This window comes from Nycticebus coucang, chromosome 6 (assembly GCF_027406575.1).
Source record: "Nycticebus coucang isolate mNycCou1 chromosome 6, mNycCou1.pri, whole genome shotgun sequence".
Classification (NCBI taxonomy): Eukaryota; Metazoa; Chordata; class Mammalia; order Primates; family Lorisidae; genus Nycticebus; species Nycticebus coucang.
Genome location: NC_069785.1, coordinates 99,085,618 through 99,111,630, shown reverse-complemented (window position 1 = coordinate 99,111,630; position 26,013 = coordinate 99,085,618). Strand labels below are relative to the sequence as shown.

The 26,013-nt window shown below is 39.1% G+C and overlaps 1 protein-coding gene across 1 annotated transcript in view; it reads right to left on the bottom strand.

Moving 5' to 3' along the window:
- LOC128588814 (ankyrin repeat domain-containing protein 26-like) overlaps positions 1-26,013 on the bottom strand; it is a 60,984-nt gene that overhangs the window by 28,219 nt on the left and 6,752 nt on the right. The window contains exons 7-14 of the mRNA XM_053595603.1: positions 25,877-25,999; positions 12,333-12,361; positions 12,167-12,248; positions 11,844-11,966; positions 8,228-8,256; positions 8,060-8,144; positions 5,238-5,410; positions 2,984-3,898 (exon numbers count right to left, since the gene is read on the bottom strand). Coding sequence (XP_053451578.1) covers positions 2,984-3,898; positions 5,238-5,410; positions 8,060-8,144; positions 8,228-8,256; positions 11,844-11,966; positions 12,167-12,248; positions 12,333-12,361; positions 25,877-25,999 — 1,559 coding nt within the window. The remainder of the gene's footprint in view (positions 1-2,983; positions 3,899-5,237; positions 5,411-8,059; positions 8,145-8,227; positions 8,257-11,843; positions 11,967-12,166; positions 12,249-12,332; positions 12,362-25,876; positions 26,000-26,013) is intronic.

Genomic DNA, 26,013 nt, shown 5'->3' with positions numbered 1-26,013 from the left:
GTTATTGTGAGCTACGATGATGCTATAGCACTCTACCAATGGTGACAGAGTGAGACTCTGTCTCAGAAAATAAAAGCAATGCATAATTAAAGTTTAAATCATTTCACCCAGACTAGACAACAGCTGCTGAAATGTAACATCAGTGAGAGAACAGTTAGAGAAAGCTTCACAAAGAAGGGGAGATTGAGTGACAGGACTGAATGGATGGGGTGGATGATCAGAGATGGATGAGGCAGGGGGGACAGAGAGTAAGGCAGAGAAATGCTGAAGTCAGCTAGTCACCTCTGAGTATAAAGCCCAACGCCAGGGGAGCCAAAACATGTGTCCACACAACTTGTAGATGAATGTCCACAGCAGCATTGTTAAGTCTGGAAGGGACCCAAAGGTCCACTGACTGAGGAACTGATAACTGGTATAGCCAGAGAGTTTCTGTTTATGGCAATAGAAAGAAATGACATCCTAATTCAAGCTACAGTTGAGACGAGCCATAAAAGCCCAAGGATAAGTGAAAGAAGCCCATCATAAAGGACGATATATCACACGACTGTTTACACAAAATGTCCAGAGGCAGCACATCTATGGTGACACAAAACATTAACCCCCAAATCTGCACTTTGGATACCTGCATAATCACATTCCTGTACCAGTTAACCTGAAATCCAAGAAATACTAGATTCTGTCTCCATTTACAGAAGTGAAGATAAAATTAAGACAATTTCTAAGAGCATTCAATTTAACATTTTCTGATTTAATCTGGCCTGTTTCACCAAGGCAATGCAGAAATCACTAAAACATACTGTTCAGAAGGAACACAGACTCTCAAATTCTGTGAGAAAATTATGTCTAATTCTCACTTTCCTAAGGGCATATGTGGTAGATGTATATGTCCACATACACACATGTACTTATAATTATAAAAATGTCAGGATGCAAGTCAGAATTCAAGACATAAGTGCATTTTAAGGATAATAAATTGTAATGAAATTAATAATAATAAACTGCAAACAAAACCTATTCACCTAAACTAGTATCCCCAAACAATTTTCATTACTCAATAAGCTATATATCAACTGTTGACATGTTAAATTCCATATATACTTTATTTGTGATTTGACTGCATTTCTTCTTGGCGTGAGCCGTGCCTTCTGAATGAATGTGGCAGTGTGACGTAATGTCCAGTGAGGCCTCTGATCTAGGTATTTTGTGTAGTGCCTCAGCCAGTTGCCTACGAAGTTGTCTCACAACTACCTAATAAGATATTTTGGTTACTGATGTCATAATTCACTGTATTATAAAATTATGTTAATAACATTTAACATTAAGGCATGTGCTTTGGAAAATACCATTACGTATATCGATTCCCCTTCTTTTCCCCTTGTGTGTACATTCCCGCTTATCATTTAATTCTGCTACAGACACAAAAGGTGTTATCTTCCTGTTAAATTGGTATTCTGTTATTTAAATGGGAGAATCAGTTCAGTGAATCATTCCTTGATGACTGTGCAATACTTAACAACCTGCCAAAGTCTCACAAAGAAATTGGGTTTTGGGGTGAGACTGGGAGGTATAAATTCTACTCTGTGAAGTATCTTCCTCATCTTTCTTAAAGGCTAAAATATACCTCACAGTTCCTCACAAATTCGATCCTCGGCTCAAACCCTTTCAATAGATCCCTCAGAAAAAGAGATAAAAGTCTTGGGTGGTGCCTGCGACTCAATGGGTAGGATGCCGGGACCATATACAGAGGGTGGCAGGTTTGAACCAGACCCCTGTCAAACCGCAACAAAAAATAGCCAGACATTGTGATGGGCGCTTGTAGTCCTAGCTACTCAGGAGGCTGAGGCAAGAGAATCACCTAAACCCAGTAGTTGGAGGTTGCTTTGAGTGACGCCACGGCACTCTACCAAGAGCAATAAAGTGAAACTCTGTCTCTGAAACAAACAAACAAAAAGGTCTTAGTGGTCTTTGAGGCTCTATGTAACCTGGCCTCTACCTCCCTCCCAGACTCCTCAAACTCTCTCCCCTACTCACTACATTCCCGCTAGATGTGAATCCTGCCACCTCTCACTATTCTGAAAATAGGGACCCAGTGACAAACTACGAAGTCACAGACAGCTACAGTTATTCTTGTGCTGGACAAAGTTATATCCAAATGAAGATCATGAACCTTGAAACAAAAACTATGGGCACATTAATTGTAAAAATATTAAAAATAAATTATAAATTCTAATGGGAAGATTAAATCAAATATGTTTGCTAAAATACACATTTGTTCCAAAGTATGACTTAATTAAAAGTAGATGCCTTTCAAGGATTGAGAGGTCATATAAAGTACATAATTTGAGATTGACGTATCTTCAGGTTTATGTCAAATTGACATGAATAAAAGTAATATTATATGAGACCGACTGACAATAGAGAAACTACTGTCGGAGAAACAGTCTAAGACATAGCTATACACTTCAGTGCAGCTGGGAAACCTGTAACTCACTGCCCAACGAACCTATTTCATTGAATTTTTATTTCAAAATATTCATTTCAGGTGTGAGAATTTCTGTTCATCTGCTTCATCACAGTATTAATATGAGACAATGTAAAGACATCAAAATCATCATTTCAGGAGCACATTATTAATGGGAGTCTTTACTGACTAACAATTTGAAAGAAACTCAGATAATTTCATAACTGACATAATATATTTATTGAAAGTAAAGCATCTTTCAGCTCTAATTATTTGCCAGAGGCAAGCTATGTTACTAAACTAATATACCAAGGGCAGCGCCTGTGGCTCAAGGAGCTTCAAACCCATCCCCAGCCAAAATCTGCCACAACAAAAATAAAAAATAAAAATAATGAACTAATATCTCAAATGTATTTATCATCTATTTTATATTCAACTAGATTCAACATTTAGCCATAACCAAACATTACTTTAAATTTTCTTTAAGGAACGTAGAAAATATTTATCGTTCTTGATACTTACTTCTCTTTCTGCCCTTTCTGTTTTATATCGCTTCTGCTTTTCTTTTAAATGACTGCATTTATTGGTTAACTCTTTATTTCTTGCTTCTAGCAGAAGTCTTCGGCATTTACTCTCAGCTTGAAGTTGTTTTACAGAAGCCCGAAATTGGGTCTGCATAGCCATCATGGTTTTTTCTTTATTATCAGCTTCGTCCTGAGCATGACTGAGTTGCTGCTGAAGCTCCGTATTTCTGCTTCGCAGCTGAGCTAATGGCGCCTCTGCCAGTTCCTCCTCTGCAAGGTATGTATGCATTTTACGTTGTTCATTGTGATACTGTAGCTCCATTTCCTTCTTTTCACACACTGCTTGCCTGAGATCTCTTTGCACACCTTCTAAGGCCAAAGTCTTTTGACTGAGAATATCTTTTGTGTTACAGAGCTCAACTTCTAGGCTGTTGAATTTTCTTTCAGCTTCAACAAGTTTTTGGAAGAGAATATTCGAGTAAGATGTCATATTTTCTTTTACAACAGACCACTCATCTCTTTCTTTCTGGTAGGCGAACTCCAAGTCCTTTTGTGACTTCTGGCTTCGGTGGAGATCACTTAGAACAGCAGACAGTTCGTGAAGGTTTGACTGGACTTCGGTTTTCAGTTTTTCCTTCTCTCGTTTCTCAAAATCCAGTTCAGACTTTAGCAGCGTGTTCTCTGATCTGAGCATCCTGAGCTGTCTGCTGTGTTCAGAGATTATTTCTGCTAATCTTTCTCTCTTCAGTTTTATGCTGTTACGAAGGTATTTTATAGTTTCAATGTCCTCTGAAGATTCTGGTTTCTCTTCCTGAGTCTGTGTTTTTATAGTGTCCACTTCCATTCTTAGCCTGGCAATTTCATCCTGCAGCAGGCGATTTTCACACAACAGGTCTTTTTCTTTTTTGCCGCTCTGGGAAATATGAGTAAAACAAAGGAAACTTTCAGGTACTACTCAATAAAATGACATATTATTTTCTCTGAAATTAAAGTATCACTTATACAGACAACGAAAAGATTGTAGTCAATGGATATCTAACTGGACAAAAAGTCGTATCAAAAAATCAAACCATAAATTCCTAAAACTTCACACATTTGAAAAAAAGAACTCATGAAAGCAAAAAGGGAACCATTAAAGAATTGTTAAGAATCTCAGAATCAGGATAGCCTTTTTGTGAATTACTACAAACCCAAAGGCATAAAAAATTAATATCTTTGACTACATTAAAAAGTTGGCTTCCCACTTTAATACTTTAATATCTAACCTACACACCATCCCATGGTAAGAGTCTTCGTTTTGCATGTTTGGACAAATGAAATTTCTCCAAGTTTCTCCAGGGTGTCATAGGTCACAGCAACCTCGAACTCCGAGGCTCAAGTGATCTTCTTGAATCAGTCTGGGACTACTGCCATGATACCTGGCTTTTTTTTTTTTTTTTTTTAGAGATGGGGTCTTGCTTTTGCTCAGGCTAGTCATGATCTCCCCCAGTTTTTTGACTTCCCTTTTTCCTCTGAGAATAATCTATATATTTTATAATTTTCTAAATTTTTGTGGTCAGTGATAAGTATTACATTTATTGATAAGTGATAAGTCTGACATTGTATTTAATCATTTCTACATACAGCCACAAATGTGTTTAGTTATCACAATTCTGAAAAGGAGTGGATAAAAATATAAACAATCTGAAGATTTTCTCCCAAATCTCCTGACTCTACCTCTACTAGAGCTTCTTTACCGAATCACAATTAAAGAGTCCTTATGTTTCAAAACAGTAATGATAAATTTTATAAGACTATTCTTATAAAATTATGAGTTTAGGAGCTTATTTGATATTGCAATAACTTTTGATTCCTGTTTGTGTGTCAAACATTTATAAATGTGAAATATCTTATTGCATTATTTTACTAGAAACAAAATACGTATTAATTATCTGTAAGTATGTATTATGCTATTATTTTCAAAAGTTCTTCATACAAAAATCAAATACAACTTGGAGGCCAAGATTTAGACTAAGTAATTTTTGTGGTAAGTGTCAGCTCATTTTAAGATGAAGTAACCTTCCTGATTTTATTTGAGACATAAATAACACATACGGGTGGTCATAAAGTCTGTGTGCAATTCAAAATCATGTGCAATCTAAAATCACACATGGGCTTTATGGCCACCCTGTATATGAAATGGAATAGATAATACATGTGATATTGATGTACTGAAATTAGAAATATGAGATTGTTATCAAAGATTAATTTACCTCATTCAAAATATTTTGGAGACTCTTCACTTCCACATCTTGTGCTCTCAGAGTCTGTTCGAGCTGTTGGTTGAGTTTAACTTCTTTCATATACTGATTTGTCATTGTTCTTAACTTTCCCCTCAGTTTGTCACAGACTATGTCAGCGTCTGTTCTCTTCTCTTTTGCTTCTTCTAAGGATAATCTGCAGTTAAATATACTTATCTTAAACTTATATTGTGAGGAAATGAAAAGTTCCTCTTATCATCTGGCTCTTCTCTTATTTTATTACCCTAATAACATTTCCATGTTCTTAAATGTTTTTCCTGAATGATTATCAGGTTTTCAATTTCATTTCAGTCTCCTTCAAGGGACATATATACTTGAAAAGCAGACAGGAAAGAACATCCTGCTAATTGGTAAGTTTATGTTTCTAGTCATTCAGGTAAATATGAAAAATAATAGTGGAAATTATTCAGCAAATTTACAAGTGACCAACTGCAGACAGATCATTTAGAGTTAACTAGAAAGTGACTCCTGGTACTAATAACAAAGCAAAGAATTACATTTACAACATTCAGCTTTCTGATAGTCAAAAGAAAAATCATGTTAGTTCCATTATTTGATAGCAAGAAATATACCAGGTTAATTATTTATTTATTCATTTATTTTCAATCACCACAGGCTTTTCTGGAACTAAAATCTCTTTGGAAGAACACTACTTAACTCCTTATATAGGAGAAACCCATTCATAACGATAACAGGAATTAGCATTTCCAAGATTCTTCAAAGCACTGGGCACAGGTTAAACTCATTTACTAGCCGCAAACATTCTCTGAGGAAGGTAGTACATTAGGTATTTTATAAAGGAAGGAAAAAGGCACAGACAGGCAAAGTAACTTGTCCAAGCCCATCAGCTGGTCAAAACCAAGAATTCAAGCTCCACAACATGCGTTTCACAACACACTCTGAAAGTGATATTTATTTTCAATTATTTTTAAGGGATATGATAGCTGATAAATCCATATAATCATTCCACTTCTGGCTATAAGTTATTATTTCTGAAACTTGAAAATGCTTTTTATTAAAATAAGAAGACTTTATTTTTAGGCAATTGTGGAAAATTACTTCCTAAGAAATTAAACATTCTTTTTTTTTTCTAAAGAAATCATTGTTCATCTATTCAATTGTCTAGTCATGTGTTCAACAAATAACTTATTGAGCACACAAGGCATGTCAATGACACCGTGACACATGGGAACATGTTTTTTACACTTTAGAATTTTATAATCCAAAAGTAATAATTTGCAATAGATTGTAAATAGCCTGCATTTCCACTGGACATAAATGAATTCCTTCCTTTCTCTAATGAAGTTGATATGCCTAATATTTTAGTACCTTACTAAATTATAGCTCTCTGTGGTGCTACCATCAGAAATAGATGATCCGTACAATCTTTGAAGAATGATGAGTGTATGTACGTTTATTATTACATCATTTAAAAACCTACTTATGATATTTTAACTTCAAGTTATCATCAGCATGTTCAAATACATTCAAATATTCCACATCAGAACCGATTCTGAAAGAATACCCTCTTACCAAAAAACAATATATGAAAAGAACTTCTAAAGACAGTTATTTTAGCATATATCTTTAAAATATAAAGTATCAAAATTTCTAATGCTTAGACAAGCAAAAAACCTAAATTTCATAAGCATGTTCTTATGTGTTTCTTTTCTTACAAACACACTCAAAAAACATTTATTTTAAAATGAGACAAGGATAAAACTGCTTTGAATCCCCATTTTTCTTTCTTTTTTTTTTTTTTGTGATTTTTGGCCGGGGCTGGGTTTGAACCCGCCACCTCCGGCATATGGGACCGGCACCCTACTCCTTGAGCCACAGGCACCGCCCCTGAATCCCCATTTTTCTTTTCTTTTTCAACTTATCCCTCATTTCTCTATTGACTCTCCCAGTACAAATTCTCTAAGAGTTGTTTATGTGTATTCACTGTAGCCAGTGTTCCATAATGAATATTCATTAAAACTGCTTCTTTTTAAATTAATTAATCCTCATCTCAATTAACCTTTCAGCAGCACTGATATAGTCAAGAATTCTCTAGCTTTGGCATGAATCTAAATAGTCATCAACCCAAGAATGGATCATATTGATGTACACAGCTATGATTTAATAAAAAACAAACAAACAAACAAAAAAAAGAAACTGTAATATGTGAATACAATGGAATACTATTCGGCCATAAAGAAGATGGAGACTTTACATCTTTTGTGTTAACTTGAAACACATTCTTTTTAGTAAAGTATCACAAGAATGGAAAATGAAGACTCCAATGTACTCAATACCAATATGAAGCCAGCAGACGTTACATGTCACATAAGAGAAAAACTTAATTCAAGTTTGAAATGAGGGAAGGGAGAGGGGGAGGAAGGAAGGATAATGGTGAGCTCCCACTGAGTGGACATAATGTAGGGGTACATGGCACACCTCCAGGGTGCGGGACACAACTACAAGACACAACTACTACCACTATCTAACAAAGGCAAACATCGTAACCTAGTTGCTTGTACTCTCACATTAACCTTAAATAAAAATAAATGAATACATAAATAAAATAAGATACAATAAAATAAAATGATAAAATAAAATAAAATAAGCTTGGTTTGGAGGCATAAGCCTAAAGTCTCAGCTACTCGACAGGTGAGGAGGAGGATGGCGGGGGCACAGGACTTTGAAGTTACAGTGAGCTATGATCCCACAACTGCACTTCAGCCTGGATAAAACAGTGAGATCTGTCTCTAAAAAAAGAAAAAAAAAATTACCTGATGTGGCTGTCTGTATATTCTTCATTCCTACCACTTTCTGTGGAACAAATTCTTTTATGTCAGTGGCTGGCTGAATGGGATTCTAAAAAGAATTTCATGAATAATGAGTATTTCACACCATATTCAGTAAAAACATTAAGAGAAAAATAATACAAATGTTATTACCTTCAAGGGAGGATGTTCCTCAGGAGATGCTAAAAAGCAAAAGAGAAAGATGAATCCTCATGCTTGGCTTTGAAAATGATTAGCTTTGTTTGTTCATTTGTTTGTTTTTAATTAGGGGAGAGCAACATGCTGAAGAAAAATAAGAATATAGATGCTCTCTGACATGCAGTTAAAATTTCAAAACTGACATTATGTTTGAAGTGATTGTAAATAAAACAGAAACGTGCCTCTGCGGTGTGAACGTGCCATCTATGAAGAGAGCGATGACCTTTATTCTGAGAAGCAAATCATGACCCTGAGAAGTTAAATGTCAAAGCCAACAGCAGAATACAGTTGCATGTCTTTATGCAATGCATGAGAATATGTTTATCATTATAATACAGGTATATTGTGTCCTTCAGTTACTCCTGTCATTTAGGAAGTACACAGTTGTGAAGACGGTTCAGGTGAATATATGCATAATCAGTTTCTTATGAGAAAATGGGTTCTGACTTTATCGGTTTGGAGACACACTGGTAGAATATTAGTTAATAAAAATATTCATTTTCTCCTCTACCCTTGTGGGACTACTGGAATGCCTACGTGATCGTAAATTCTCTAGTTTAGCCATCTTAGAGTTCTTTTGTCCACTCATGCAAAAATATGTATAAAAAACACATGAGGGTGGCGCCTGTGGCTCAAAGGAGTAGGGAGCTGGCGGGTTCAAACCCTGGCCAAAATCTGCAAAAAAAAAAAAAAAAAAAAAAAGAAAGAATGTATACTAAATTCTGAATATCGAATTCCTTATCACAGTAAAAAATTGAATTGCCACATAAATGTTAGCTATTAGTAGTCTTTTTATTTCAAAATCAGTGCAATATTTATACATGACAAAAATGGAGTATAAGATGAGCTGCATAATTTTTTCATGTAAAAGTAGTTTGGTTTACTCTTAATACTCTTAAGAATGTTAATGAAATAGCTCTTTAGCAGAAACTTAGAATGGGTGCAATGGCTCACACATGTAATCCTTGCCTGTGTGGAGGCCAACACAGAAGTATCATTGGTGACTGGGGAAGTGAGACAAGTCTTGGCAATGTAGCAAGACCCCACCTCTACAATGAATAAAAAAGTTAACGACATGGTGGCATGAGACTGCAGTCACAGGTCCTCGAGGGGCTGAGGCAGAAGGAACACAATAGCCTAGCATTGCATGGTTGCAGGGACCTGCGATGAAGCCACTGCACTCCAGCCTGCTAAACATAGCCAGACCCTGTCTGGCTTTCTATCCTTCCAGCTGGTAGGGAGAATTTACATGGTAATTTTTAGCACCTCAAAACAAAGACCTAGAAATATAATCTCATCTTGTATCCAAATTAAATGCGTGTCACAATCTACTATTTAGTTAACTAAGACAGAGCTTCATGTGTCAATATGAATAGATCTCAGCTATATCATGCTGAGAAAACAAAACAAATTATACAATATTGTTCACAGTGTACAACCATTTTGTAACATTTAGGATATGAAAACATATCCTGCAAGATATTAATGACTATACACACATGCAGTAAAAAGCATTGGTAGTCAAAAAGAGGCCCTCATCTAGAACCCAATCATGCTAGAACCCTGATGGAAGACTCCTAGCCTCCAGAACTGTGTGCAATAAATGTTTGTTTGATTCAAGTCACACACACATACACACACACAAAAGTTTGGTAGCGCCTGAAAATGACAGATATGTAATCTGATTGTTTGTTAAATCCATGGAAAAGTTTTAATAGTAGAAAAGGACACACCCTCCCTATTAAAGCTCCACTGTCATACTTTAAAGATCTTGATAAAACAATACTCTGTTTTATATGGAATCAGAAAAAAACCTCCAATAGCCAAGACATTACTCAGAAATAAAAACAAAGCTGGAGGAATCATGCTACCAGATCTCAGACTATACTACAAATTGATAGTGATTAAAACAGCATGGTACTGGCACAAAAACAGAGAAGTGGATGTTTGGAACAGAATAGAGAATGAAGAGATCAATCCAGCTACTTCCCGTTATTTAATCTTTGACAAGCCAATTAAAAACATTCAGTGGGGAAAAGATTCCCTATTTAACAAATGGTGCTGGGTGAACTGGCTGGCAACCTGCAGAAGACTGAAACTGGACCCACACCTTTTACCATTAACTAAGATAGACTCTCACTGGATTAAAGATTTAAACTTAAGATATGAAACTATAGAAATACTAGAAGAGAGTGCAGGGAAAACCCTTGAAGAAATCGGTCTGGGTAAGTATTTTATGAGGAGGACCCCCCGTGCAATTGAAGCAGCTTCAAAAATACACTAATGGGACCTGATCAAACTAAAAAGCTTCTGCACAGCCAAGAACACAGTAAGTAAAGCAAGGAAACAGCCCTCAGAATGAGAGAAGGTGTTTCCAGGTTATGTATCCGACAAAGGTTTAATAACCAGAATCCACAGAGAACTCAAACGTATAAGCAAAAAAAGAACAAGTGATCCCATCGCAGGCTGGGCAGGGGATCTGAGGAGAAACTTCTCTGAAGAAGACAGGGACGTGGCCTATAGACACATGAAAAAATGCTCATCATCTTTAATCATCAGAGAAATGCAAATCAAAACTACTTTGAGATATCATCTAACTCCAGTAAGATTAGCCTATATCACAAAATCCCAAGACCAGAGATGTTGGCGTGGATGTGGAGAAAAGAGAACACTTCTGCACTGCTGGTGGAAATGCAATTAATACATTCCCTTTGGAAAGATGTATGGAGAACACTTAGAGATCTAAAAATAGATCTGCCATTCAATCCTATAATTCCTCTACTAGGCATATACCCAGAAGACCAAAAATCGCACCATAACAAAGATTTTTTGTAACAGAATGTTTATTGCAGCCCTGTTCATAATTGCTAAATCGCGGAAAAAAACCAAGTGCCCATCGATCCACGAATGGATTAATAAATTGTGGTATATGTACACCATGGAATATTATGCAGTCTTAAAGAAAGATGGAGACTTTACCTCTTTCATGTTTACGTGGATGGAGCTGGAACATATTCTTCTTAGTAAAGTATCTCAAGAATGGAAGAAAAAGTATCCAATGTACTCAGTCCTACTATGAAACTAATTTATGGCTTTCACATGAAAGCTATAACCTAGTTACAACCTAAGAATAGGGGGAAGGGGAAAGGGAGGGGAGGGAGGTGGGGAGGTGGGCAGAGAGAGGGGGATTGTTGGGACTACACTGCGGTGCATCTTACAAGGGTACATGTGAAACTTAGTAAATGTGGAATGTAAATGTCTTAGCACAATAACTAAGAAAATGCCAGGAAGGCTATGTTAACCAGTGTGATGAAAATGTGTCAAACGGTCTATGAAACCAGTGTATGGTGCCCCATTAACGCATTAATTGCGTTAATGTACACAGCTATAATTTAATAAAAAAATATATATTTGCAAAAATATCAAAAAAAAAAAAAAGAAAAGGACACAAAGGCGAAAACTTTTCAGAATTGCTGTTTTTAAATGACTGTGTCCATAAAATTTTTTTTATGGTATGATTACATTCTTTAACTTCAATAATCCACACCAAATTTTGTATTGAAAAATTTACCTGTTCTGTGCTCAGAACTGTGGCTCATACATGCAATACCAGCACTTGTGGAAGTCAGCAGGGAAGGACCCCTCGATTCTAGGAGTTTGTCACCAGCCTTACCAACATAGCAAGACCTGGTCTCTAGAGGAAAAAAAAGTTAAAAACTAGGTTGGTTTGTTGGCACAAGCCTGTGGTCTCAGCTACAGTATACTTGGTTGGTGGAGACATGAGGATCACTGGGGCACGGGACCTCAAACTTGCAGTGAGCTTTCACCACACAAGTGCACTTCAGCCTGGATAAAAGAGAGAGCTTTTTTCCCAAAGAAAAGTAAAGAATTTACCTGATGTGGATGTTGGTATATTCTTCATTCTTACGGCTTTTTCTGGAACGGATGCTTTCATTTCAATGGCTGGCTGAATGGGCTTGGAAACAAAGTATTTCATAAATAACATGTATTTCATACAACATATAGTGAATAATTCAAGACAAAATAGAAATGTTACTACCTTCAAGGAATTATGTTCTTCAGGAGACCCTAAAAAGCAAAAAAGACAGTCAATGTTGACGACAGAAATGTAAACCTGGGAAAACCAACCATACATTCATGGAGAGTTAGGATCAACTTGAATCCTCACACTTGGCTTTAAAAATGATTAGTATATGCGTTCATTTTGGGGGGGTCAGAACGTTAAAAATAGTTTTAATACAGAATCAAAATTTACACAAGTATTTTTTCAAAAGACCAGTGTCCGTTATATCAGCTTCTGCAGGCTCTGCTGCAGGCACAAAACGTGTTTTAAATGTCTTTGGAGTGTAGGGATACAATAATTTAAGGATGTAAGCTTTCCTAGGAGAGAAGGTACATACAGCAAGCAATTTTTTCTACAATTGTAATACTATTTAAAAATATAACATTTAAAAAGAAAGAATAGCTTGAACTGTGAACCAGTTATAATAATTAGGTAATTCAAGTAAATTAATTCATAATTATTTTCTGAAAATAGAGGGCTGGTTTTTTAATCCCAGCAACATTTTTGAAAGCATAACAAATTTTTTTCACATTTACCACCTTGGGGACAATTAACACTGTGTAATGAGCCCTTTTCAAAACAGCAACAACAGAAAATATCTGCTATGAATCAAATCTCAATAATTTAGGACATATCTGAAAATTTATGAATTGTTGCATTCCAGGAACTTTTATACTCTTGAACTACAATAAAAATGTAGCATTCTGCCACAGGCCTCTTGTACATTCATACAAGAAACTATCATTGCATTTGGATAAACACAAAATACATATCATAGCACTTCCACTACACACATTTTGAAAAAAAGTACATATATATATATATATCAAAAATAAGAAATAAACCAAGCAAAGCTGGCACAACTTTTTCAAATCTCAATCAATCTAAATCAGAGATTTCAGTCTCAATAATGAAGGATATGCATCTGTTTCACAAAACATTAGATGGCTGCAGGAGGCAAAGAAAGCTTTTTTCATAAATACAGTACAACATTTTAAACTTTACATAACGTTTATTAAATATACGGCATATCTAGAAACTAAATTGCAGAAATTGACATTTCATAGCTCAAAACACTTGGAAACCTTCTGTTTCTTTTTTAGTTTAAATTGTTGATATTAACCTCAATGGATCCAATAAATGAATATGAAGGCTGGTATGTCCTTAAGATGTATCTTTACGAGAAACTCAAGATCAAAAGAAAAGATATATTAATTCCTGATCAATTGAAATAAATGGTACTCTCTGCCACACACACTCTATAAAGACTTTCTGTCCTTCTAGCTGGTAGGGAGAATTTACATGGTAATTTTTAGCACCTCAAAAGTCAAAACAAAAACCCAGAAATATAATTTTATCTTGGATCCAAATTAAATGTGTGTTACAATCTACTATTTTGTTGACTGAAGTATTAAAAGGTAGGTGCCCAACTCTCAGACTTTAGAAGCTGGAAAATACCTTGTTATAGCTTCAGTACAACATGGTAGAAAACAGTTGCTGATATATGCAGGGAGTCGACTCTGTCTCATCTATGCAGATTTCCCAATAATAATTTTAGATCTGGGGAGTTATAAATACTCTAATTCTCAAGAAAACACTACTACCAAATTGATTTTTAAAGTGAACTTGTTAGAGTTCCACTGTTATACATACTGGAGTGAGTCGCACAATATTGCTTGAGGAGAGAAGTTGAGCTAAGGTTTTAGAGGGGAGATATGTTCAATGTACAATGAACCAGGACATCGGGCTTGAAGAGATAAGCAGTGGTTTTTGAAACACACAAGAAGGCTCTGGGAAACCTGAATAGGTCTCGTGGCTTGAAGGCAAGCTCTCAGGCAAGATCAGACGTTGATGAGCAGAAGCCGGATATTAATGAGCAGATGGTGGACATTAAACGTTGAACAGCTGTGGAACTTCAGTGTGGGGGTCCGGCTCAGGGGGAGGGAGTACATTGCCCACCCACATTCTAGGCACTCTTAAGAAATAGCGATTGCAGAGGTTGCCAAGGGCTTCCCTGATATGTATGGGGGTCCCCCTCCTGCAAGCTTCCAGTTTACAATCCATGGTCCACCCTGCTTCCTTGGTAACAGCTAGTTGGCAGGATAGCGAATGTGGACCAAAGGGGAATATCACTCCGTGTAGGAGTACCCTTCGGCAATATGCAGGAGGGTGTTACAGAGAGAAAAAAGGGACTTTCCTTCCAGACTGACCAAGGGACAATGTAGCCTTTGGCCACATTAGGTACCTAGCAAGAGGGCAACGTCACTTTATGTGAGTAGGACCCTTGGCAAATCATAGGTAACCTGTAATAGGTGACCTAACAAAGGACAGGATCACTCAGAGTGACACCTTTGGCAAATCGTAGGCACTTACCAAAGAGATATTAAGAACTTTGGTGAATAATTAGCCACTCCCTATCTGTCCTACCAAGGGGAACAGCAATTGAAGTGGGAGAGAGCTTTTTAAATAGTGAAAAGAATTACAGGAAGGCAATGGGTGGCTCCTCATCTGTGGAGCTGCCATGGTTCCAGACTGATGAGGAAGGTGATGAGGCAGTGCAACAGGTTTAATCAGAGCAGAATATGGAGGAATGCGAGTCTTTGGAATTTGTGTCCTCCCATCCATTGTCAAGTTCACACCTCAATAAAGCTAACCTGAATTAAACCTTAAAAGCCAGGACATGTGAAAGTTGGGAGAGTTCTAGTCTTTCCTCAGATGAGGAGGTATGTGACCTAAGTACTAAAGGGGACACCTTGATAACTATTGTGGCAAACATTTACTTTAAGCAGTTCAAAGACAGCTTGAATGATCTCACATGTAGAAGCTCCAGCACGGCCCTCAGCACCCCACTATGAAGATAGCTCTCCCACCACTCCGGCTATGAAAGCACTGTTAGAGGGTCACGAAACAGGGGATTTTACCTTGGAAGATACTTTGGTGTTCTTTCCTGTTACTGATATTCCTCCCAGTATGCAAAACCCTCAAAGGGGCCAACACTTTAGTCATCATTTGCTTACTTTTAAGATTCTAAAAGATTTAAAACAGGCTGTAACACAGTATGCCATGCAGTCCTCATTTTCTAGAGGCTTATTACAGGGATTTGTGCAAGAGCAGTGACTTAGTCCATATGATTGGGACATGATGGGCAGAACTGTTCTCAAATCTGGTCAACATTTGCAATTGAAACTTGGTGGAAGGAAGAGGCTGACCTGATAAGTCACCAGAACCAGCAGAGGAATGTTCCCATAACTTCAGAACAGCTCACTGGCTCTGGTCAGTGGATGGGCATTCCAAAACAACTTCAATATGACAATATAGCTATAGTATTAAAAAAAAAAAAAAGTGCTGTCTTGGAGCCTTGGACAAGGTTCAGGCACCTGGAGATGTCTTTAACTCTTTCATTAAGGTAATGCAGTCAGGAAACAAACCTTACACTGATATTTTAGCTTGATTAAAAACATCAGTAGACAAAGCTGTTGCTCAGCCAGAACTTAAGAGATATGCTTTTTCAAACTTTAGCTTTTGAGAATGCTAACTCTGAGTGTCAACAGGTTTTGGGTCCTCTTAGGGCACAAAATGCTCCTCTAGAGGAATACATATGAACATGCTGTGATGTGGGAACTGAACCATATAAGACTAATCTTCTTGCTGCCACCCTAAAGATGGTTTCGAATAAAATTGTGTTACATGCCACAATTGTGGGAAGTCAGGCCATATGAGAAAAGAGTGTTGGAAAAGAAATAGCAATCAGAATACCAATGGAAAGGGCAATCTCAATAATCAAAACAAACAAGGAAAATGCAATCCCCCAGGGATATGCCCCAGGTGTTAAGGAGGGTTCCATTGGGCTACTGAGTGTCCTCTCAATTTGATAAGAATGGAATACCTTTACAGCAGGGAAACTATTGGCTGGGCCCAACCCAGGGCCCACAGACAAAAAGTACGGGTGTGGGGATTTACCCACTCACCAGCAACTTCAGCCCATCCAATCCCTTTTACACATCACCCCAGGTAGTGCTGCTTTAGATTTGCCAGCATGTGATAATGTTCTTTTACTTCCCAACATGAGAGTAAAAAAATTAAGAATCAGGAATATGCTGTCCTATTCTCCCAGATTCTGGGCTATTGCTGTGGAAAAAGTAGTTTAACATCTCATGGGGTGCTGGTCCACACAAGTGTTATCAACTGTGACTTCCTAGGGGAAATAGAAATCATAATCTCGGTAAACCAATCTACTCAAATTCTAGCTGGACAAAAGATTGCCCAGTTGTTGCTTCTGCCTTGCATTAAACTACAAAATACTGATTAAAAACACACCAATGATCTTAGCAGTACAAACATTATCTTTCGGCAAACATCTTTTGATAAGAATAGACCTCAATTAATACACACCCTGAAAGATAAACTCTTTTGTGGCCTGTGAGATGTTTTCATTATTGCTTTAAATCATTGGCCTAATGAATGGCCTAAACAAATAGTTGATGTTACTTTTATGGGTATAAGAACTTAAAATTCAGTTTTTCAAAGTACTTTGCCTTTAACGTGTTTGGTACCAGATACTTGATATGCTCAAATTCAGCCATACATAGCTGATAGAGCTATTAACCTGTGGGGGTGTGATTTACTTCAATGATGGAAAGCTATGGTAACTATACCCCAACTTCTGTGAATTCATTTCAGATGTTGAATTTAGCCTAGAGGCCACTGCCCGAAAATATGCTCTCAGGTTATTTTGGAAGAGCGATAATCCAGTGTGGAGCAGTGGCCATTAACAAAAGAAAAACTGGATGCTTTGCAATTTTTAATTCAGGAACAGATACAACGAGGACATATTGAACCCTCCATCAGTCCCTGGAACTCTCCTGTCTTTATTATAAAAAAGAAATCAGACAAATGGAGAATGCTCACTGTTCTCCAAGAAGTCCATGAAACTATTATTCCCAGGGGTCCTTTGCAACTTGTGCTTCCTCTGCCCACTATGAGTCCTTCTAATTGGTATTTGGAGATCATTGATTTGAAAGGTTATTTCTTTCTTTTTTTTTTTTTTAGAGACATAGAGTCTCACTTTATTGCCCTTGGTAGAGTGCCATGGCGTCACACAGCTCACAGCAAACTCTAACTCCTGGACTTAGGCTATTCTCTTGTGTCAGCCTCCTGAGTAGCTGGGACTACAGGCACCCGTCACAATGCCTGGCTATTTTTTTATTGCAGTTTGGCTGGAGCCAGGTTTGCACCCTCCACCCTTGGTATATGGGGCTGGCGCCCTACACACTGTGCGGCAGGTGCCGTCCTGAAAGATTGTTTCTTCACTATATATAAACTTACACCTGAGGATCAACCCCATTTCACCTTTTCTGGTCCTTCCTATAATCAGCAGAGACTCTACCAACACTTTCAGTGGAAGGTTCTGCCATAAGGCATGTTGAATAGTCCCACCTTGTGTCAGCATTTTGTGGATAACCATTGCAGCCCATTAGAAAGAAACATCCTACAGCCTTTATCATTCATTACGTGGATGATATTTGGTCATTTTACAGGACATGTTTAAGCAACCCATATTTGCCTTAAAATCTTATGACCTTAAAATTGTGCCTGAAAAAATTCAAATTACATCCCCCTATACTCATTGGGAGACAAATTAACTCAGACCAAAATTCTCCTGCAACGCATTAATTTTTGTCTACATTCCTTATACACTTCAAATGATTTTCAAAAATTGTTGGGCCATATTAATTGGTTATGTGCTACTTTAAGAATACCAACTTATGCTTTGACTAATCTTTTTACAATTCTGGAAGGACCTTTGGAGTTGAACAGTCCTTGCTCACTCACCTCTGAGGCAAAAGAGGAATTGCTGTTAATTGAAAAGGGGGTTGCCTCAAATGAATTAGATTGGATTGGCATTAGGTTTCCGATTGGTCTGATAGTTATAGTCACTTCTCACTCCCCGACTGGAGTTATTTATCAGGAGGACACCCTTCTAGAGTGGCTATTCCTCTCTAATAAAACTGCACAAAAATGACATCGATGTTGAGACAAAATTTGTGAAATAACTGCTAATGGCAGAAACAGAATTTGTCAACTATCAGGCTATGATCGGTGTTCTATCGTCATTCCTGTTACAGAAAAACAAATTCAACTTAATTTTCAATTATCGATGCCTTGGCTAATTGCTCTTGCATCTTATGTAGGCCTGATTATCAATGAATACCCTCATGATAAAAGATTTCAATTCCTAAAGCTTACTTCCTGGATTTTCCCTCATATTGTCAAGGACTCCCCACTGGCAGACCCTATTACTTTTTACACAGATGCCAATAAGCACAGCAGGGCTGGATACACTGATGGTAATAATCTCAATGTTGTTCAAAGTCCTTGTAACTCTGTTCAGGAGAACGAGATGTATGCTATTCTTATTCTACTCCAAGACTCTCACTGTGCTATGAAGGTTGTCACCAACTCTCAATATTCTAGCTTTGCTCTTAGACACTTAGAAACGACGAGTATCACTCATAATGATGAAATCTCTTCCCTCTTCAAATCTATCCACAGTCTCCTTAGATACCATATTAATCCTATATATATATATATATATATATATATATATATATATATATTACTCATACTAGAGCACACACCATTCTACCTGGTCCCATGACTTCTCTGAATTCTCAAATAGATCAAGCGCTTACTGATACTGTCCAATTCCTATACACATGTTAATGCAAAGATGCTTCATAAGAAGTTTCATCTCACAAAAATTCAGCCACAACAAATTCTTTCTGGTTGTCCTTCTTGTTCTAAAATATAGTTGTCCCCCTTTCATGAAGGTACCAACACGAGAGGAGAAATAGCAAACCAAATATGGCAGATGGATATGACCATGGTCGCATCATTTGGTGGATTAAAATATGTTCATCATTCCATCGATACCTTTTCTCATTTTTCCTCGGCCACAGTCTTACCAGGAGAAAGGGCTCATCGTGTCATTCAACACTTGCTAGATTATTTTAATGCCATGGGGTTCTCCAAGTCATTTAAGACTGACAATGCACCCTCTTACTCTGCTCAAAAATTATTTTTTTATTCTTCTGGAATATTCAAATTTCTCATAGTATTCCTTATAATTCTCAAGACCAAACCATTATGGAATGCCACCACAAAACGTTAAAAGATATCATAGGTAAACAAAAGGGCGGAGATGGTATATGCCCCTTGAATAATAGCCCTTGATATGTTCTCACTAGAGCCCTCTTCACCCTTAATTTTTTGAATCTCAGCAATGATGGAAACACAGCTGCTGAATGTCACTGGACATCTCTTACCCATCCACTACCTTCCCAAGTGCAGCAACCTGTTTTCTATAAGAAACCTGATATGTCTGGATTGAAACCTGGTTATGTGCAACAGTGGGTTAAGGGTTTGCTCATACCATTACAGAACAACAGAAAAGCAGTGGTTGCCTGCCAGATGGATCATCCTTGTCATGAGCAGGAAACCTCAGCAACACTTTGATGAGTCCATTTTTGGTAACTCCTTCTATTGATACAAGGTTCCCTTATCCCAGCCTGAACAGAAGAACCTCAGTTTCCTAGGCCTGAAATTTCATAAAAACATTTTGCTGCAAACTATCCACCCCGATTTTCATTGAGTGTGAACCCTACATCAACCTCCTCTGAGAAACCTCTAACTGTCTCCCATATTGCCATCCATCCTCAGCAAGAAGTAGTTTGGAGTGGTCAGTGCCCCTTTTCCCTAACAGTAGTTAGAGCTTCTGAGAGGGAGGTTTGATACAGGGTTCCACTGCTTAAGGAGTCTCCCAATCTCTAGCCCCTCTTGAGCACTTCCTGTATTAGCAAAGGTGAGAGAATCTTTATTTATTGGATGTATATCCCCAATCCTTCCCTTACTGCTCCTTCAGACTTCAGCTTGGAGAGGGTATGACCTTATGGACACTACCCTTTTCCTCACCTGATATTCCAGTCTGTACTATGCCTATTGCTGCTTATTTAAGTGAATGGGTGCAAGGCATAATGTTGCAGAAGCAGGAAATTCCAGTGTTGATTAATACTTCCTATGGGGCTTGGTGCTTATAGCTCACGTGGCTAAGCTGCCGGCCACATACTCCAGAGCTGGGGGGTTCGAATCCAGCCCTGGCCCACCAAACAACAATGACAACTACAACCAAAACATAGTCGGGCATTGTGGTGAGTGCCTGTAGTCACAGATACTTGGGAGATTGAAGCAAGAGAATCTCTTAACCTCCTTAAGTTGGAGTTTGCTATGAGCTGTGATGCCACAGCACTCTACCCAGAGCAACAGCTTGAGGCTCTGTCTCCAAAAAAAGTACTTCCTATGGAAGCGTCAAGGACCCTAGAGGTCAGCCTGAAACAGTTAGGTGATGAAATGTATAATTAATATTACCCTTATTTGTGTAGAAGAATACAACATATCACAAATACTGATCCCTTTTCTTTGGTGAAGGCCCTCACTGACTCCTCTGATGTAGTTTTGTTAATTATTCTGTTTTTCCACTGGCTAGGTAGAAGGAGAGCTACTTGACAAGAAGAGCAAGTGAAATAAAAGAACTGCAGTTTCTCCCTCACCCTGCACAAGACTGTCTTAAACAGAAAAGGGGGATATGCCGGAAGCAGGACACTGGGCCTGCAGAGGCAAGCAGCAGTTTTTGAAACATACAAGTAGATGTTGAGAAACCTGGACAGGTCTCTTGGCTTGAAGACAAGCCATCAGGCGAGATTGTCCTTAATGAACAGATGCCAGATGTTGACGAGCAGACTCCTCAAGTTAAATGTTGAACAGCTGTGGAACTTCAGTGTGGGGGCAGGCTTGGGAGGAGAGAGCATGTTGCCCATGCACGTGCCTGACACTTTCAATAAATAGTGATTGCAGAGGATGTCTGGGGCTTCCCTGACATGTATAGGGGGCTCTCCTCCTGCAAGCTTCAAATTTACAATCTATTGTTCAGCCTGCTTTCTTAGTGAGGGCTCAGACAGTATAATCACTCCATGTTATTCTGTAAGTGCAGGTTTACAGAAAACGCTCTCCTCCTCCTGGTCCTCCTCCTCTTTCTGATCCTTCTCCTGATCCTGCTCCTCCTTCTTTGATTCTCCTCCTCCTCCTCCTGATCTTCCACCTCCTCCTGAACCTCTCGATCCTCTACTTCCTAGTGATCCTCTACTTCCTCCTGATACCCCTCTTCCTACACCTCTTCCTGATCCTCTACCTCCTCCTGATCCTCCTCCTCCTGATCCTTTACTTCCTCCTAGTCTCCCCCTCCTCCAATTCCTTTGATCCTCCTCCTCCTAATCTTCTACCTCCTTCTCCTCCTGATCCTCCTGGTCCTGATGTTCCTCCTCCTCTTCCTCTTGATCCTCCTCCTCCTCCTGATCCTCCTCTTCCTCCTCTCTCTTTCTGACAGTGCTGATCTTATGTCTATAAAACAATAATCCTCACATTGGTCCTTTGTTCTACTTTCCTGACAAATGTTACCTAATTCCAGGGCATCTCCCAGTTTCTTCCACACAAGCTCAGGCAGCATGAGATTTTCTCCCTCCAGCTGTTAACTCTTGCCTCCAGCTGCCTAACATGGGACAAGGCTGATTCATTACTGCCACTGTGGACACTCGGGTGATGGGGCAACCCTTCCTCTTGAGCCTGCATTCCGAGGGGGCTCTCCCTCTGCCTCCGCCGCCTCCTCCCAGTTTGTGATCAGGGCTTCCCCCCTAATGCCCTTTGAGATGCTCAGCGCTGATGTCCCTGGATCTGGGGAGATGTCCCAGGCTCCCACTGAGGGCATCTTTCTGAAGATGCTCCAGGTTCCCTCCACAGTGCCTGGCAAGTTCAGGGATGCCCCCTGATGGGGCTTCTGGAAGTGTTCAGAGCTCTCACTCAGCACGGGCTTGGGCAGCGTTTCTGGGCTGTTCCCCTGGTGCAGAGGCCTTTGCTGTTCAGGGATACCCTTGAACAAGGGTTTATGGTGCTCTGGCTAGCTCCTTTGAGTGCTTTTTGGTGATCTGGAGTCAGAGATGGCCTTAGTTTCTGGAGATGCTTGGGCTGCTGCTCCTGTGCTTGGGCTGCCCTTGCTTTGGGGATTCTGCTGCTGCTCCCACAGAGCTTGTACTGGTCAGAACTGTAGGTGCCCATGCTGCTGCCATCACCGCCATGTCCCATGAAGGGCATGGGGGAGGCAGTAAGCTGGCAGCAGGCTGGCCTGGCTGTGGATGGAGGAGCCCACGCCCTTCTCCTAATCCCTCCTAATCCCGCAGCACAGGTAGCTCCTTGAACTCCATCTGCTCATTCGCCACCTCCTCCTTCTTCACCTCCAGTAACTTCTACTTCTGCAGGTATGAGGCCACTTCCTGGGAATCACCTGTCCCTGCAAGGGCCCAGCCTCTGACACTGGCTGACACCCACCAGGAAACAGCAGTGGTCCCTCCAATGCTGGTTGTCCTCCTGGAGTTTTCTGGTTGATAACAAAGAGCCAACGGATCTCGCCAGGTGCAGCTGCAGGGTGACCTCGCGGGTGAGGTTGCTGTGGTCCAGCATCGCACTCACCTTCTTGACCTCAGCGCCTTGAAGCACTTCGGACAAGCTTCCCAGGGCAGCGGCTGTGGACTAGCCAGCGGGGCTGGGGGACAACTTTCTGCCACTGTGATGCCTCCGGTCCCTTTCGACCTGGTCTCTGTGTAGGATCAGGTGCCAGGGAGTGTAGGAGGCCAAGCTGCCTCAGCCCACACCCTGTGCGCTTGGGTGGGTCAGCAGATCTGCCCTAATTTGTGACTGTCTCCCCCACACTGGGTATCACACACACACTTTCCTCCCCCTCACCACAGTCCCGGCTTCTCTCCTCTCCCAGCTGAGTCAGAAGAACTGGCTCTGCAGTGCCCCAGCTGCTCCAGTGGTGCCCATGGCTGCCCCAGGACCACCTGCACTGAGCCCCACACGCTGCTCCTGGAAACCTCCAGTTTTTGGTTCATCTTCTTCTTCTTTTTTTTTTAATTAAGACAGGAACATGATGGAAATGGTAAAGCAAAATAAGCATATAGGTGTTCTCCACATAAATCTAAGCTTTTCAGAGTGAGATTATGTTTCAATGGTGGTTACTAAAATGGAAATGTGCACCTCTGCCAATGTGAAGTTGCTGATGGATGAAGCAAATCGAATCCTGATGCTAAGCCAGTCAATGTCGAAGCCAAGGCAGAATGCGATAGCATATTTTTAATGCAAAACTTAGTAGTCCTTCTACTATTATACTACAAGGACTTGTTATGTTCTTCAGTTAGTCCTGTAATTTACAAACTACACAATTGTGAACACAGTTCAAGGGAAAGTACCTATATATAATCAATTTCTTTCTTTCTTTCTTTTTGAGACAGAGTCTCAACCTGTTGCCCTGGGTAGAGTGCCATGGCATCACAGCTCACAGCAAGCTCAAATTCCTGGGCCTACGCGATTCTCTTGCCTCATCCTCCCAAGTAGCTGGGAGTACAGGTGCCTGCCACAATACCCAACTATTTGTTGGTACCAGCTGGATTTGAACCTTCCAGATCTGGTGTATGTGACTGGCACCCTAGCTGCCTGAGCTACAAGCGCCAAGCATATATAATCAATTTCTTATGAGAGAAAATGATCTGACTTACTAAGTGTGAACCCACACTTGTAGAATATTAGTTAATAGAAGTATTCATTTATTCCATACACACGTACTTTCAGCATCCATTCATGTAAGGACATATATAAAAACATGTAAGAAATAATGCATACTAAGTAATCAATGCTGAAATGTTTAACTATAACAAATTGAACTGCCATAAAATGATTAGTTATTAATAACCTATTCTATTTCAAATCCAGTGCAAAATTTATCAATGATAACAATGGAGATTTAAGGAATGAACTGTAGAATTTTTGTTTCTAAAATTAGTTTGGTTTGTTATGTCTTACTAGTCCCTTTAAGAATTTTCATAAAATAGCTCTTTAGTGGAAAATTATACTGAGTACAGTGGCTCATACCTGTCATTTTAGCATGTGTAGAGGGCAAAGTAGAAGTATCATTAGTTGCTGGGGACTTGAGATAAGCCTGGGCAACACAGCAAGTCCCCACCTCTAAGAAAAAATTAAAAAAAAAAAGGGCTTGGTGCCTGTAGCTCAGCAGCTAGGGTGCCAGCCACATACACTGAAGCTGGCGGGTCAAATCCAGCCCTGGCCTGCCAAACAACAATGGCAACTATAACCAAAAAATAGCCACGCTTTGTGGCCGGTGCCTGTTAGTCCCAGCTACTTGGGAGGCTGAGGCAGGAGAATCACTTAAGCCAAAGAGTTTGCAGTTTCTGTGAGTTGTGATGCCACAGCACTCAACCCAGGCCCATAGCTTGAGACTCTGTCTCAAAAAAAAAAAAAAGGGTATATGTATTAGTATTCTGACTATAGTCACAGGTCCTAAAGAGGCTGAGGAAGGGGCATCACTATAGCCTAGAATTTCAAGTTTTCACCCTACTAAACAGAAACAGACCCTGTCTGTAACTGATTATTAATCAATTAAACAATAGCTTCTTATGTCGATATGGATAGATCTCAGTCATATAAGGCTGAGCAAAAAAAACAAATTATATGAGGGTATGGACACCATACAACCACTTATTTAAAAATTTATAACAGGAAAACAAATTCTGCATGATATTTATGACCATACATGTATGTAGTAAAAAGTATTGACAGTAGCTGAAAGCAATGAATACCTAAATCTGAATGTTGGGTATGTCGATGGAAAAATTTTAACAGTAGAAAAGGACACAAAAGCCGAAACATTTCAAAATCACTCTTTTTTTTTTTTTTGGGCGGGGCTGGGTTTGAACTTGCCACCTCCGGCATATGGGACCGGCGCCCTACTCCTTGAGCCACAGGCGCCGCCCTCAAAATCACTCTTTTAACTGTGTCTATAAAGTGTTATTATACGATGATTAATTACTTTAATTTTAATAATCAAAGATTACACACACACACAGAAACTCACACAACCTCCTAATCAGAACAACTGAATGGTGTACAGTCACCAGCATAATAAAAGTATGATGAAATAATGAAAGTTAAAACACATTAAACCTTTCCTATTGCAAGTAAAGGTTTCCTGTAGGAAAGATCAGAATTCCAAAAAGCATTAGAAACCCTTCAAAAATTACAAAGGCTCCAATTTCACTTTGTGACTTTGTAACAAATAGTAGAGAGACTCCAAAGTGGGAATTTTCAAGGGTTAGCACATAAAAGTAGATGATATGAATGAAAACTTAGGAGTTTTAAATTTCTTTTTCTTATGCTTGTAAATAACTCATTTCAAATGTAGATACCAACCAGAACATTTGTGCGAGTCAGCAGGGAAGGATCCCTGTGTCAGATGTTTCCATCAAGGTTGAGAAAGAAGAGTTAGGATTAAGAAGACTGAGAGCATTTCAAATATTTTGAAGTAATTCTTTAGACACTAAATTTTGTATTGAAAAGTTTACCTGCTCTGTGCCCAGAACCGTGGTTTCTGCCTGAAGTACCAGCACTTGGGAAGGCCACCAAGGAAGGATTTCTTGAATACAAAAGTTTATCATCAGCCTGGTTAAAATAGCGGGAGCAGGTGCCTATGGAAGAAACA